Raw genomic sequence first — 16,445 nt, 5'->3', positions numbered from 1 at the left:
ATGTTATGCTGCAACCCATAGCTGATAGTAATTGGAAATTACTAAGAATAGGTAACAATGCACAAGAGATTAGAGCATTTGTACCTAAACAAAAGATTGTAACAAAAAGACTAGAACATTTTATATTTATATTTTTTTTTATTTAATGAGATATATATGTAATTTCTTATTCGATATCCAACTAATCCTCTCTTATTAGGTCAATTTATTTTAGGATAAAGTGATACTTCTAGTTATAATTTCAAGCCAACGATCAAATCTCTTATCTTAATTAAAAGAATTCAAGTAGTGAACCACTTGTGATAACAATTTTTAACATTTTATATTTATATTTAATTGTTGTAGTTGTTGCTAATCAATAAATAACTAAACTATTTAATGAAGAGTATTTAAATTTTTTCTAATGTCCCGATCTTAAAATGCTGTGAATTTGAATTTTTAAAAACATATGTTTTCTTGATTATTTTTAAATTAGTGCAAATGGAAACTTCCCTGAACGAGTATAATGTATCTCCATTGCTTCATTACATCCTGTGTAACAAGCATGTAAACCAGTGCATTAGAAAGCACAAGATTGCTTGGTTTTCAAGTATAATATCTCAAAATACATCAAACTAATAAATTGGTCACAATGGTCACCCTTCCATTCTTCTATACATCGACTTGGCACTCTTTTTTATACCGCTAGTAGTCATCATCTTCATTTCTTGACCCAAAGAATCTCCTCACAACTGCAGCGGCAGCACCAAGAAACATAAACAGAAGAATAGTGTCAAATCCACCTCCAACGCCTACAGCTACACTGGGACCTGGTGCAAAGAATGAAAATGGAGACCATCCCCAGCCACCGTAAAATGGCACACCATAACCATAGCCATAGCCACCAACTAGCGGAGGTGCCACTCGAGGATTAATATAGATATTGGTTCTGTCAATTGTCATAAATTTCAGAAACAAGATTCCCAAGTTAAGTCATCAGGTGATATGTTACATGTTTGTATGATCCATCCAATTATAAAAGACATTTCATTTCTTTCAATATGATCCCTGATGATACTCCAGGGTATGAATATCATATATCAACCCTAGTTAAATAGAATAGATTCTATCTACTTTCAGCAGAATACTAAACATTTTTGTATTTTTATGTGGAAGCCTTCAAATGATATTCTGCTAAAGTTTCCGGGGCAAAACACATTATATGCAAAGAGAAAACACAACTTACTATAGGAATGCTGTCCAATCAAGACATAGGCATTACCAGATCAACTTTTCTCCGTAAACACTTGTAAGAAAAAGAAAAGATAAAATGAATTGGGTTTCTCTTACAAGTTAAAATCAACTTAACCTTAACTTGTGAAGAAGTTAAATGGAAGAACTTTTATAAAAGTAAAATGCTTGAATTAATTTTAACTTACAAGAGGTTCAATTCATTTTACTTTCTTAATTTCTTCACTTATAAATGTTTATGGAGAAATTTATCTAAACAAGACCTTAGTCTACTACTTTACTATTTGTACATACATACTATGCAAAGCAAAAAGGAGGGGGAACCCAGTACAGTTCCATAATTTAAACATCAAAGAATTAACAGTGCATGAGACATTATGTATAATCTCATCTATCTCACGTACTTTTTATTTTCTGTGTATACACAAATCTTAAAAATACACCCCCAAAATAATCAAAGGGGACAACAAAAAAGTTGTCCCATTCTGTTGTTCACAGAAAACGTTTTAATTTCCAACCCAATATGTAATCTTAACACCTTTGTGTGGATAATATATAATTTTCAGAAGGCAACAGATTCCAGGCATGACTAATGAATCAAGCAAAGCAAAACCATGTGTGAGCTAGAATGATGATTAACAAATTCAGCCTTAATTATGGGATTAGGAAGGTGATAAACCAAAAACACAAGGTGCAAAGATGAAGCACAAGTGAAGCCAATGAAAATCAGCATTTATTAATTGATCATTACCTGGAATTGTTGATTCTTGGTGAGGAGCGCGGAGCTGCTGACTTGAAGGCCTGGCCCCCGATTCTACCACCAGTCTTGGCGGCTGATGCATCATGAACTGACCCAAGTGTTAACACACCAGCAGCAAGTGCAACTATTGCCAACTTTGCTAACTTGTTCTCATTCTTCTTCCTATAAATTAATGAGACACATCAGCAAAATTCATGAAATTCCTTTTCTCTTTAAGTACCCTAATTAAGGCTTTTGGCTCTCCCATAAGAACTAATCATTGGTACGTAGTCATGCTAAAAGTAAAAGCTCATCAGCACAAGTTATGAATTCCGTCAAATTCAAACATGAAATAGTAATAGAGAGCAGATGAAGTATTAACTGTATTGATACCTTGGAGATTGTTGCTGTTCATGTTGTGGGGAACTGCAAGAGACAGTTTTGAGTGAAGAAGGGAAAGTAACAGTGGTCCTGAACTTTGGGTTGTGCGTTAGTGGAATAAGGGCGTTGGTGAGGAAGCTTTGGTGTGAGGAAGCGATGCTAGACATTTCTGGAATCAACAAAGATTCTCTTTCCGGTAATGTTCTCCGACCAACGTTTTCTTCTCTCTAAACCAAACAAACCTTCTTCTGAGGATATTTTAGTTTCTGTCTGTTTGGTTTGTACCAATATATATCAACGCTCATCCTTTTTCGTGGTTCTCCATATGCCACGCGGCACCAACTCAACTTTATTTTTATTATTATTATTATTATTCAACTTAACTGCTACAAATAAAATTTAATTTGCAATTTTTATACTATCATATATATATTCAAGCATTGTTAACTTAATTTAATCATGGTTTCTTCAGTAATAATTAATCAAATTTTAGTTTTTTTGTATTGAAATATTCATGTATAAGAAAAATGAAATAATATCATGTTAAATTAGGTCTGGAGAAATAAGAAATGGAGACAAATAATTTCAACAAGAAATAATTAGGTCTGGAGGATAATATCATGTATTAATAAATTTAAGAAGAATACTTGGGTCTAAGGATTCCTAAAATAAAGTCTCCATTTTGAGTTTTTTTTTAAAAGAAATAATGTGATATATCTAAGAAGTTTTATGAAAATATTAATCAAAATTTTTAATAAAGATTAGTTATTAATAAAATTAATAATATTTTGAACAAATAATATATTGACACAAAAAAAGTATAAGACACGGATGGAGGTCATAATTTTAAAAAATACATTGTTAACAGAGATATATGGTGGGTGACTTTCTAGAGGGGAGGTTAGTAAAATATAAAATAAAAAGTATTTATTGTAAAATATTTAATATTTGAGTTTAGTATATTTACCATGTAAGTATAAAAAAATTATACTGTCAATAATTTATAAAAATTTAATATAAATTTTATAAAAATTATTTTAAAAATCAATAAATTTATACTATGTAATAATTTGTAATCATATTATTTATTTAAAAAAATTCAACAATCTTTCATTTTTGTTATTGCTAAAGTCCTATTCTTGACAACTTGACAGTATTATTGTGTGGACCAATCATTTAGAGAATTAGTCGCTCAGCTAACATTAAAACTTTTTATACCAGTCGAGAGTGTTTATATTTTATGGGGAATTGGGGATACTTCATATGTAATGGAAAAATTACATTCAACCACGATTTGGTTATTTATTCTTAACATTTTTCGTCATTATTATATCATTATGTCATTATCTATTTTGGTGACCCAAATTAATTTTGATTGATCCCTGGCCTCGTTGTTTTCTGGTCTTTAGTTTTGATCTTTAGAGTGTTGGTGCACCCAACATTCTAAAAAAATGACAAAATTATTTTTGTTTGGTTTTCCTATTCCGGATCAATTGATCCGGAAGTCTCTTCCTATTCAACTTGATCCGGAAGAAGAAAAATTAAAATTTAGTTAATTATACAAGATATTTAAAGATATTTATTTCATTAATTATAATATAATTAAATATATTTATTTATTTTATTAATTATAATATATTTATAAATATTGATTTATTATAAATAATTAATGCTAATCAATCATAATCATAATTCATGTTAATTAATCAATTATGCTAATCAATCATAATTCCCTAAAAGAGGATATAAATAATTTCAGAGTTAGCAATCATAATGCAGTTTTTGAAATTGTTAACTCTGAAATTATTTATATCTTCTTTTAGGGAATTATGATTGATTAGCATAATTGATTGATTAGCATGAATTATGATTATGATTGATTGATTAGCATGATTGATTGATTCTGAAAATTGTTAACTCTGAAATTATTTATATCCTCTTTTAGGGAATTATGATTGATTAACATGATTGACTGATTAACATGAATTATGATTATGATTGATTAACATTAATTATTTATAATAAATCAATATTTATAAATATATTATAATTAATAAAATAAATAAATATATTTAATTATATTATAATTAATGAAATAAATATCTTTAAATATCTTGTATAATTAAAAAAAATTATTTTTCCTCTTCCGGATCAACTTGATCCGAAAGAAAAAAATCAAACAAAGATAATTTTATCATTTTTTTAGAATGCTGGGTGCACCTAGCAACACTATGATCTTTATCCATTTGTAGTGGGTCACGATATTTGGGATGGGCTTACGGCTTACTTCATTTTGGGCAATGTTAAACGCATCCCCATTTCGCTAAGCCCACTCCCCTCCTTTTAAAAAATCCTAAAATTACTTTACTACCCCTAACTCCTGTGGCTCTCACACATCCATGATTTATCTTAATGTTGTGTTTAATTTAGATGATGAAAATAAAAAAAATTATATTAAAATTAAAGTGTAAAAAATATGAGATTTACATAAAATTTATATTATTTATCCTTTATTTATTTTTGTCTGTCCTCTCAACCAAACCCAGTATAAATGTTGAAACCTGAAATAATGTCACGGAGGATGAAGGCATGAAGCTGATAGCTACTCTAAAGCAGGGAAGAAAAAGATGAGGTGCTTGGACGTGAAAAGTGATTGATAGTCGCAATCTATATAGCTAATAAGGGTTGATATTGCCTCAAAAATCAAAATATTGTGATTGGAACTTAGATATCGTATCCATGACATGATTGGGTAACGCAGAAGTTTCTTAAAAAGAAAAGGTGAAGGTTCGTGCGAGTTCGCATTCTCCAAAACAAGGGAGTATATACGTTATGTTTCATTCGGGAATTCATTAATTTATAAATTATTTAATAAAAATAGAAGGGTAAAATTACATTTGTGATTTCCTGATTATAATCCAAACATGGATTTCCTGATTGGATGCATGGGAGAGTTGGTCGTACAAGTATAGCACCAAAAAAGGAGAGAAAAACAAGAACTAAAATTACATTTATGATTTATATGCTGAATTAAAACTATTTTGGTTTTTCCTGATTGAAAAGATGTTTTTCTATTGAACTAGTTTGAAATCCAAAATGTTAGCGGTAATAAATTGAGTGGGGGCGAATGTGTGATTTTCTTACCCGTGCCGTGAGTTAAAACTTATAAATGTCTAGCTACCTTGTAAAACGTTAACCCAAAATCCAAAAGTGTAGCCCCTCAGGCTCGTTATGGAAAATTTTGTCTAGTACTTGAGTACTATATATTAATGATCTGTGTTTGTTTCTTTATTATGAGGATCTTCAGAAAATGTTGATCATTTGAGCAGCTCATGAAAAAGTTAATTAAGCCAGGTTGTATCATCATTTTTTTACCTGCTGGCAAAGGTATTAATGATGCATGACTTTGCTGGTCCTAAAAGGACACTTCGTAGAATGCGTAAACATGGCTAAAGCAACTGTTCAGATAGGTCGTAGTGGGAAAACAAAGCACAAGATTATTGAACGCAATACCTTTTTCTAGTTAACTATACCTAACCCACAAATGAAATGAATAAGTTTACCTGTCATTAGTTTAATTAACTGACAACTAAACAACCGTCTAATTGCTATACTAAAGAAAACACTCGAATTAACCAAACTGCATTTCCATCCATCTTCATTTTGTGTGAATATTGTGATTAAGGGGAGGATATTTATAAACTAAAATATCTTCGTTGCTTTGGAGATATATAATAATAATATCAGAGAAAGAACCTTTGTTTATATTAATTATATCTAGACAAAAACCATATTAAAAAACACAACAGAAAAATGAATATACCATATAGCTTCTTCATTCAACAACTAATATATCTTGAATTTAACATAGTTTATGGCTCAATTTGTGGACAAGACATACAAATTAATCAGCGCGTGTGTGGCAGCAGAAACTGAAGAGCGTTCACCTGCATTTGCAAACAGTTTATGTAACTCTCAAGCTCTGAAACCATTTGTTCATCATCACACATCTCTTCTCCTCCAGGTATCATCCTTCTCAGCCTCTTCCACTGGTTGTTGATGTCCTCAGCTTCCTTATCATCTTCTCTGGCTAAATCCCTTTTCATTTCTGACATGTCCTTGCACTTAGACCTTGAGCTAGGGTTTGAAGAGAAATATTCCATTGGGACAACTTCATTTTTGTCATAAACATTATTCTTCGATGAACCTTCACTAGCCTCATTTTCAAGAAACCTAGTGCTTTTAGCTGCATTGACATGAACGTCATCGCTTTGAAGCTTGACTTTAAGGCCGTTACTCCATGCAAAACCTTGTGCTGACAATACCATTGCCATGTCCACTTCATACTTGACAGCATTGTTAATATTATCATTACAATGGCTGCTGCTATCTTCTTTTATAGAACCCTTTTCCTTTATCTTCACCAACGCTGGAACCAAATGGTTCAAATAATTCCTAGTAAATATAGGTTGCACTATTTGGTTTGATTCCACGGAGTATACACGTCTGCGTTTAACTACTTGCCCTCCCATTATATTTAATCAAGGAATGAAGTTGGACAACAATGCTGCCACCCAGAGAAAGAGAAACGAGTGTAATGAAATCAGAATTGAAAGACCTTTTTGTTCTCTAAAGAAAAAGAAGAAAAGAATGTAACTAGCAAAAGGGATTAGAGAGAAGAGGGTCGATGAAGAAAGATGGTTGGTGTTAGTGGAAGAAGTTGAAGGACAAAGGGGGCAAAGACAAAGCAAAGTAATAATAATAGGGCATATGGTGAAAGTAAATGAGAGATACAAAAGAAAGCTTTCTTGTCATCAGCTATATATGCTAGAGCTGAATGAAGGTAAAATGAACAATTGAAGCAAGTTGATGAAGCTAGTTATTGGCTCAGTAACTTGATATAGGGAAGGCAACAAAATAATTGGAGTGATATTAAGGAAGTCGAATTATGATTACTAGAGGAAGCAAGAACGAAGGGAGAAGCAAGGTAGCTAGCACAAAAAGGAGTGAAGAATTTGTGTGCAAAATGTTGGTAGTGGTCTACTTATTTAGAATGGCACATGGACTCACATGGTTCTTGCTTTCCGCAGAACAGAACGGAGTCTCTCATCCCATCCCATGTGCACTAGAAAACACAGACACTAAAACCCCACTATAAATGCCCTCACATGACTCCACCTCTTTAACTGGTACTCTTTCCCTTTGCTCCTCCAGGTCAGGGTCTCCCCTACTTACAAAACCCCTTTTTCCCCTCATTTCAAATCAACCAACTCATCCTACTCCAAATACTCCTATCCAAGCACTTCAACGAAATCGATTGTTCTCTTTTCTTCTCATAATAATCATAATAATAATAAGTGAATTGTTATTAATCTTTTGATATTGTATTTGATAAAAAAATGCTGTACAATATTCATGTATATATACAAATGCTAGCACAACATTTTATTTTATTCAATTTTAATCTTTAATTGTATCGTTAAATTTTATTTGCTAGTCTCGTGATAATATAATATGTGAGAATAGTTCCTTGTATGTGATGATAATATTATAAAGCACAATGATAAAACTTGGTGTCTCATGTAAATAATAAAGCCAAAATTAATGTTGTGTCATTAGAAAAAGCGAAAACAAAAAGTTCTACAGGAAGCTTGATATCTTGATAAAATCCTTGACCTTCTTGCTTATATACTAATATATATAATCACTCGTGCTACGAGAATATGCTATACCCCATTTAAATTAATCTATATTGTTTATTCCTAAGAGGAAAGTAAAACGATAAAAAAAACAAAACTATATACTATTAAAGATGAGAAAAGGTGAAAGAAGAAGAAGAAGAAGGAGAATAAAAAGACGAAGAGGAAAGTTAATTCGGAATTTTCCTTTATGCTTTCAGAGGATCCTACACTAGATAGATTCCAAGTCTAAAGTAAAATTAAATGCCAACAACCCTTTGAAGTTTGTGGGACCAGTGTGCATGTGAAGAGTCTCAGAAACTCATCAGATTATTAGTGTAAGGTACGCTTTCGATTCTCGTAGTTAATAATTGTTTACTACTTACTGGTAATATATATTAGACATACTATTCAGTATTCTTAAAATATTAATTAAGGAATTAAGAAAAATAATTATTAAAATATATAAAGGTATGATGTTCATGATTTGTTTTATGTTTTTATATAATTTCCATAATAAATATTTTTTTAATCAATACCCTGGTGAAACTGACTAATACCTTGTATATTATATCCTACACCTGAGGCAGAAACAATGAGGGTATGGATGACAGAACGGAGTGTGTGTTTTGTTTGTTGGGTAGGGCCAATTGGCATGCCAAAGTTCAAAAGCTAGCATGCAATTAGCCGTGCTAGGAAAGAAATTATAAGGCACTAACATTAATTGAATGTTGGATTGGAGTAGTAGTACTAGACAGACTAGCTATACTAGAGATTGCATTGACGAGTCATACACAATTAACAATGTTTAAACATTTCTCCACTACGTGTAATATAATGAATTAATCCGGCTATAAATATTAGTGATATAAATAAAAAGATTTAGAAGATATGGTTGGATTTTGAAGGACAGCGCACGGGGCGTTTTGTTCTTTAGCCTAGGTGTTATAGACGTATAGTTGAACAGTAGCATCACGTGCAAACCCTACAGCATATTTTTACCTCATGTCCTCAGCACAAACCCATATCATGCATTGCTGCCTAAATCACCCTCCAAACGATAGGCACTAATTCATCCACGGCCTCCAATTCTGGATCACAAAGTTGTCTGTACGAACTCCACCTTTCTGTTTTTTTCTTTTTTGTTTAGTATTTAGGATATTTTAACCTTAGAATAAGAGATTAATTTCTTGAAACAGGAAGATTTATTTAAAGAACTATTTACTTTCAATAAATATTATTTTATACACACAAATTTAAAAATCAAATCTCTCACTACAAATCTAAAGGATTTGATTATCTACTAATAATACTATACTATGCTATATGTTGTTATTTTGGCGGGTGAGATTGAAATGGTTTGTCACAAGACCATAAAGAGGTAAAATAATATTTGCTCTGGTCAGTTTTGATTTGGCAATGACTTCATTCACATGAAGATGGTTCAAGTGGCAATATCCGCATGTGTGCGTCCTTAAATATATCTCAGATTTAACAATTGGCATGGCTCCACCTAGTTAGCTAGTTAACAACTTTGATGTGTGAGGACGACTTGTGATGTGGGATAATTGGCGTTACATTGACGCCCCACACAATGGTGCCAGACCAGTAACATGGGGTACGTTCATCATATGTTGATTATGCCTTTTATCAAGGGGAGCGTTTTGACTGAAGGAATCTTAAGGTTCTTAGTATACTTTAAGCATATATAAAATACATTTGTAACATTCTAAAAAAATTATGACTCTCACCAAAATATGGTTCTTAAGATAATAATTCTTAAGAATTAAAATGATCTTGCATTCTAAGTCTTTGTTTGGAATGTCTGAAATGTAATGGAAGGGAGATGAAATAATTGAAAAGGTGAAAAATATATTATTTCCTCAAACACCGTGTTCATACATTTAAGGCACAAGTCATCCTACAAGTTTTGTGGTATTTTTTATGTTATTTTTATAAATACATTAAAATAAGTCAAATGACTATCTCTTAATTAAGACTTTTTTCATATTAAATTAAAAGGTGACGCGTGAGTATGAAGTATACTTTTTTATTTGTTGTTTTTTTCTAATATTTGTGTTTATAAATTGGTTTTTTTTTAAAAAAAAATCACTAACTCAATGTAACATATCAACACGTAATGAACATACTTGCGATAATACATACACTTAAAGATTTTTTTTTTCAACAAAATAAAATACAACCTAAAAAACAAATTATAAGGAAACCAATTGGCATATAATTATAAATTAAAATCTCTCACTCTCAATAAAAGATTTTCAACACTTGAATATTTATCATCTACAATACATAAATTAAATAGGAACTAAAAGCATGAACTTACAGAAATTATATTTATATTTAAACATTTTTTTGGATCTCATTGAAATCTCATTTTGATTCTCTATTATTTTTATTCAAGCTCCGCCCTTACATCTAAGTGAAATATAAGTCTCAACTAAATCAACTTCTGTTGGTTTCTAAAATTCTTTGTAGTACGGGTAAGTTGCTACCATATATTAAAGTCAAGATTTGATTGACTTCTACCAATGCCTCCATTATTTGCATCACACCAAAGTCATGACTCCAAACATAGAAGTCTGATCAATGTATTGTCATAAAAATGATAAAATAGAGGGGAATGGGTTTGCAATTCATAAAAATTTCTCTGGATTGTCCGATTAAAAATAGAATTTCAGATTTGTATGTCACAACTGGTTGATGAGGTAATTTGTGAAAATAAAATAAATGAATAACATAATCATCGTGGTGCGTACATGGCTAATTCGTCCATTATCACTTATGTGTTGCCCTTCCCTGTCTTATCCTGGTCTTGTGAGTGAGAGTTAGGTCACGACGACAGAGTGAGCGGAACCTTGTCGACTTCAGCAATCGCTCCACCTTAGATTCAGTTGCCCCCTTCCATAGTCATGCATTAGCTGATCATTGTTCCAATTGATTCCGCATGATCTTATTTTCAAGTTTGGGAATTTAAATTCAACCTTTAATCATTCTAACTTTTGGTCTTGAAGAAGACACCAAACAATCATTCACAATACTCTAACTTTAAATTCAACCTTTACTCACTCTCCACACATAAAAATAAAAAACGAAAAACACATCATAATCCAAAACTAAGTACCATAATGTACAACATACACACAATTCTACAAACACACCTCTTTCTACCTTGACCAAAAAAATTATTGTACTCGATCACATGTGATTTCATCACTCACAGATCACAACAAAATTACAGATAACACAGAAAAATAGACCGACAAAAGGATTTCTTTACACACAACTACAGTCTCCATTCATCATGGAAACCACACAATACTCACCCAACAATACAATACTAAATACTCTACTAGACCAGTTCAACACTCTACCACATCATTCTTAGTATCCACAAAAACAAACACAGGGAATAAGCTAATGCACTACTATGGAAAGGGGCAACTGAGTCTCAAGTGGAACGACTACGGGAGTTGACAAGGTTCTGCTCACTCTTTCGTCATGCCCTAACTTTCACTCGCAAGACTAGGGTAAGACAAAGAAGGGACAACCCATCAACGATAATGGGCGAATTAATCACATACGCAATCCGTGGATTATGTTATTCATTTATTTTATTTTCACAAATTACCGCACCAACCAGTTGTAACATACAGATATAAAATTCTTTTTAATTGGATGGTCAAGAGAAATTTCACACCGTGAGAAAAAACTTTATCTTTCGCATGGTAGAACACGTCTTCTTCATAGTAGATATAACCATTAATATATAGAAGCGGCAAGGCCATGCAGACGAATAAGATTTTGCAAATTAAGTTTCCAAGCCTGGTGTTGAAGTTGGACATAAAACACGTAATGAGAAAACATTGATGCAGCAAATAGAAGACATATATAGTATACTTAGCCAAACCAAACACAACTACCAAAATAGCCGCAATGCGCCTCATCACATTGACATGTCAATTGGACAAAGAGGCCAAGCTTATCCTTTTCGCTTCACTTAATGCATATCACATTATGCATGTCAACAAGGAAAATTGTTCATCAATAGTTTCACATGGAGAGATTGATGTAGCACACAGAAAAATTCAACCAAAAGTTGAATCATATTTTTTCTGTGATTGACAATTTGATTTATTCAGTTCAACAACTGAGTGGGGTCACATTTATTTTCGTGGGAATTGGCTGGTGCCTAAGTGGTTAATTAAACTTCGCCAACATTTAGTTTGACTTTGTTAGCATAATGATGATTGAAGAAGATTTCAATGGTCTTAATAGTGTGTTCCGTGAACTTGAATGTTCAAACATTCAAACGGAAAAGTAAAGATAATTAGATAATCCCCAACAATAAAAAATAAACAATCTTAAATTATGACCTCTAAATTACTTTCTTTTATTTTTCTTAATAACTCGAGGGGATTGGCTGAAAAAATGCATAGATTTTGCATTACATTTATACGAGTATGCTTTTTGTAGAAACATGTTTTGGCAAGCGCAATGTAAATTGCATAAACTTGTTGCACACAAATATTGAAAGATGTGGTTAAAAAGTACATGGGGCAATTGAAACTTTTTTAGTTTTTTTTTATAAAAGAAAAAGGAAAATCCTAAAGTGACCTTTGTCCTATTGTCACTTGTAAAGTAGGAGGTATAGGTGCATTTTTGTCCTAAGGAAAAGTAGCGTTTCTTTTGTTCGTGTATTAGCATTGTAATTGTTTTTAGAAAAGAAAAACTTTCCTCAATGTAAGATTGTTTTGGATATTCGTTTGCTTTCTTTTTTTTTATATGAAACTTTAGAGTTTTTATTTTGGCGTTGTGGCCTTTCTATTTGAACGGTTTGATTTTTGTTTCTTCATTTTTGTTTTTTATAATTGTCACTGTTATATCATTTGTGTGTATTCATCGATAATTGTTGTTCTTGTTGATTTCCACTTTTTCTTGACAGTAAGAACAGTTTGTAATGTTCTTGTTGATTAGAGATACTTTGCTGTACTAATTATTTTCATGGTGAAGATTTTTCTAAACTAATTGGCGCAATTGAATTTGTGAGACTAATTCGTATATTTGTCATACTTGAAAAATCCAATTGATAATATTAAAGTCTGAGAGCCTAAAATTGCAACATTATAATACTTGAAGGAATAAAAGTATAGTTAAGTCTCACATTAATTGGAGAGGAAAAAAAAATTTCAACCCAAAGATGAGTTTTCAAATAAATTTCTAATGTTATTAAATAATACAATAATTAATATAATTCAAACTAGTATAATTTCATGTTTTTTTTTTCTCCATCTGTCTCTATGATCTAAAATTATAATCATCTAAATTATATCAAATAATTCAATAATTGGATTTAAAATGCCTTAATTTTAGAAATAGTTATCAATCCGGTCCCACAACTTTTTTTATGATTATCAATCCGTCCCCCCACATCTTCGAAGTATAGCTTACCGAAGGCTTGTCTGTTTATTGTTTAATTGTACAAGTAGCCCAATCAGTAAGTCATTCAATGTTTAATGAGAACCTGATTCAGAATTTGTTGGCGAAGAAGGAAAACTATACTAAACTTTTTTAATACACGAAGTGTGGTAAATTCATTGTATAACTTCCACAAACAACTGGTAAGCACATCCCATTTTCTATTAGAAAATACTATTTAATATACTTCATGGTGATTTTTTATGTACCAACAACATGATTTTTAATAATAAAAAAATATTATTAATTCTTTACTGTTTTTTATGATGAGTGTCTCCTATAAATTAGACTGAAACCAAATTCATGGTTTTAAATTTTGCATGATGCTGGAAAAGAACTTCGAGAAACTCTTATTCTCCTACCTTAAAAAATCCCAATATTGACACAATATGATCACTGCCACCTAAATGTGGCATACACAACTGAGAACACAGAAATGAGGAAGCACCCAAAGCCATATGAAGGCAGGGGAAAAGTAAGGACTAAAGAAACTAACACTACTTTGGCTCTATCACGGAAGGCATAGACATCCATTTAGCCAGCACCGAAAATACATGGAGAACAAATTGGTAAAGCCTATATATGAAAGGCAAAGACATCCTAGTCTCTTGTTGTTTCAGGCATGCAACTGAATTTGGTCACTCTTGCTATCTACAATTTTCCAGTGTTTTCTCACACCGTGTAGTGCTGCTGGATTGTATCAATGTCCAAACCCTTCAGCTTCACCACAGACTCAACATGTCCCTTCAGTGTGTGAAGCTCACGAAGCCTGAAAGAATAGGTGCAATAGAAAGAAATTCCATGCATTAGTAATAAAGACACATATAATATAGAATAAATAAATATTTCAAGAGACTAATTTATATGCATTGTCAATATAATTTGTTTGGTATTATCAATCAGAAATCATGAAGGTATAACTTTTAAAATAATATTATAAAAGTCAACTAATCATACATATCAATTTGTGATTAGATGATGGTTTAAAAGTCTTTTTTTTTTACGTTGAATAGACTATTTACTCATTATTTCTATAGTAATTCTTACCTTGCAACTTCAGCTCTTCTCTTGGCCTGCTCAGCAATCTCAGAGAGTTCTCTATAACTGTTCTTCTCATTGAAAATGCCAGAAGTTTCTGGTGGTTGAAGTCCATGCAGGGTTCTCTGAGCATGAGCCCATTGAGCTTCCCTCTCCTCCTTACCGTAGTCTTTCTTGGTGGTGAAGGCAGTCTGTGGCACATTTTGAAACAGTCAATTCAAATCAATGTCATGAAAATTTTCACCATTAGAAAGAGAAAGCTCATAAGCAAATACATACCTTGTTTTCTAGCATGTTTACCCAAGCCTTGCCACTCAATACATAACGGGTGGCAAACTTCATGACATCAAGTGGAATATAGAAGACAATACTGTAGAGCCAGATGACTCCTGCCCAACCCCAACCAATTCCTTTCACCTTTGCAAAGCCCCAGTCAGCATATACTGCTATGATTGTAGCAATCTGCAACAAGACAGAACATATTGTCAAAATATTATTCCTCCCTTCTCTGGTTTTGGTTGCACCCCTACAAAAAATTCAGGGAGATTAAATGGAGCATCATCCTTACCAGCTGAGCAATAACGAAAGCGCAAACTAACAGCATTCCAGGGCGTTCAATAAAGGACCAGCTTCGAGAACGGGTTACAAATATCAAAGCCTGGCTGACTATACTGACTTGTAAATACAAAGCAGACATCATCTCATCATGACTCAAGTGTCTAACTCCAAATTTGTCCTGCAAAAATAATCAAAGTGGTGTTATTTATTTGACACAAAATAAGGACTTGAAAATATGTCTGTTGAATATTTCTTACAGGGAAGAAATCGGTTTCTTTCATTGCCCAGAAGAATATGACAGTCATCAGCGCCAAGTAACTTCCAAGTACAATCCCAGTAGCAAATATTTCTTGCAGTTTCCAGCTATCAGGCAAGGGAGATGGCTTCACCCTGTCCTTTGAAATTGTCATGATTGTTCCTAATAGTATGACAATTATTGTGTCAGAATTTCATAGGCATGAAGAGAACTTGAGTGTAATTCAGAGGAATATCTGCTAAAAGCCCAAGAGCCTTACCATCATTCAGAATAGCAATGATCAAAACCATAAAAGGAGAGAAGTCAAATTTCCATATCAGTGCTATGAACATGAAGCCAAACTGCATTCAGAAAATGAGAGAAGCCAAACTGATGAGTATCCACTCATTCCTTATCATGATGAATTACATATAATCATAACATACTTGTCCACTTACCACTATACGGATAGTAATAGATACTGCATATATCTGAAATACAAAGAAAACAAAGTGAACAACGTCAATTTAGAAAAAAGCTAAAACAAAAGAAATTAGGTTTATGAAGGAAGAAGACAGCAACCAACCGTGTAGTTTTTCATTCTCTGGAAAATAGCCCTGCTAGTTAAGACTGCACTAATAATAACACTCAAACCAGGTTCTGTCAAGACAATATCAGAAGCACTTCTGGCAGCATCAGTTGCATCAGCAACAGCGATTCCAATATCAGCCTTCTTCAAAGCCGGAGCGTCATTAACACCATCTCCAGTCATTCCACAGATGTGCTTCCTCTCTTGCAACTTCTTTACAATTTCATATTTGTGTTCTGCAGGTATAAATAGGAGATAATGAGGAGAGAAGAATAACATTTAGGTGAAGGAAAGAAAGTGAAAGAAAAAATAATCATTGCCGTGAACTGGTAGAGTGTCAACCTGGAAATACTCCAGCAAAACCATCTGCCTTCTCAATCAGCTCTTCTACTGGAAGTGCAGCAATACTTGCATCTTTGTCTTGACCAAGCAAAGAAGCAGATGGGTACATATTAGTTCCCATCCCCAGTCTTCGGCCGGTCTCCTGGCTATGGCAAGTGT

At 32.5% G+C, this 16,445-nt stretch overlaps 2 protein-coding genes and 1 pseudogene across 3 annotated transcripts in view; all 3 read right to left on the bottom strand.

The window, feature by feature from the left end:
- Positions 1-432: 432 nt before the first annotated feature.
- LOC100500282 (uncharacterized) lies at positions 433-2,617 on the bottom strand. Its single transcript, NM_001248854.2, has 3 exons — positions 2,363-2,617; positions 1,982-2,152; positions 433-928 (listed from the first exon to the last, which is right to left on the bottom strand). The coding sequence occupies exons 1-3, from the start codon at positions 2,515-2,517 to the stop codon at positions 685-687; spliced, it is 570 nt and encodes a 189-aa protein (NP_001235783.1). The 5' UTR covers positions 2,518-2,617; the 3' UTR covers positions 433-684.
- A 3,543-nt stretch (positions 2,618-6,160) lies between these two features.
- On the bottom strand, positions 6,161-7,489 carry LOC100775329 (transcription factor bHLH146). Its single transcript, XM_006593475.4, has one exon. The coding sequence runs from the start codon at positions 6,880-6,882 to the stop codon at positions 6,259-6,261; it is 624 nt and encodes a 207-aa protein (XP_006593538.1). The 5' UTR covers positions 6,883-7,489; the 3' UTR covers positions 6,161-6,258.
- A 6,362-nt stretch (positions 7,490-13,851) lies between these two features.
- Positions 13,852-16,445, bottom strand: part of LOC100794841 (plasma membrane ATPase 4-like) — an 8,904-nt pseudogene continuing 6,310 nt past the window's right edge. Inside the window, exons 8-16 of the transcript XR_137192.5 lie at positions 16,287-16,432; positions 15,942-16,180; positions 15,814-15,846; positions 15,636-15,717; positions 15,378-15,538; positions 15,131-15,298; positions 14,842-15,024; positions 14,572-14,753; positions 13,852-14,293 (exon numbers count right to left, since the gene is read on the bottom strand). The product of XR_137192.5 is annotated as a plasma membrane ATPase 4-like (transcript). The remainder of the gene's footprint in view (positions 14,294-14,571; positions 14,754-14,841; positions 15,025-15,130; positions 15,299-15,377; positions 15,539-15,635; positions 15,718-15,813; positions 15,847-15,941; positions 16,181-16,286; positions 16,433-16,445) is intronic.

The sequence above is a fragment of the Glycine max genome, chromosome 13 (genome assembly GCF_000004515.6).
Source record: "Glycine max cultivar Williams 82 chromosome 13, Glycine_max_v4.0, whole genome shotgun sequence".
NCBI lineage: Eukaryota > Viridiplantae > Streptophyta > Magnoliopsida > Fabales > Fabaceae > Glycine > Glycine max.
This window is presented reverse-complemented; position numbering and strand designations above follow the sequence as displayed.

Excerpts from the sequence above, each read along its gene's own strand:
- LOC100775329 (XM_006593475.4), bottom strand. The coding sequence starts at position 6,882 with ATGGGAGGGCAAGTAGTTAAACGCAGACGTGTATACTCCGTGGAATCA.
- LOC100500282 (NM_001248854.2), bottom strand. The coding sequence starts at position 2,517 with ATGTCTAGCATCGCTTCCTCACACCAAAGCTTCCTCACCAACGCCCTT. Across the intron at positions 2,153-2,362 it reads GAACAGCAACAATCTCCAAG|GAAGAAGAATGAGAACAAGT; the intron begins GTATCAATACAG and ends ATTAATTTATAG. Across the intron at positions 929-1,981 it reads CCAAGAATCAACAATTCCAG|AACCAATATCTATATTAATC; the intron begins GTAATGATCAAT and ends GACAATTGACAG.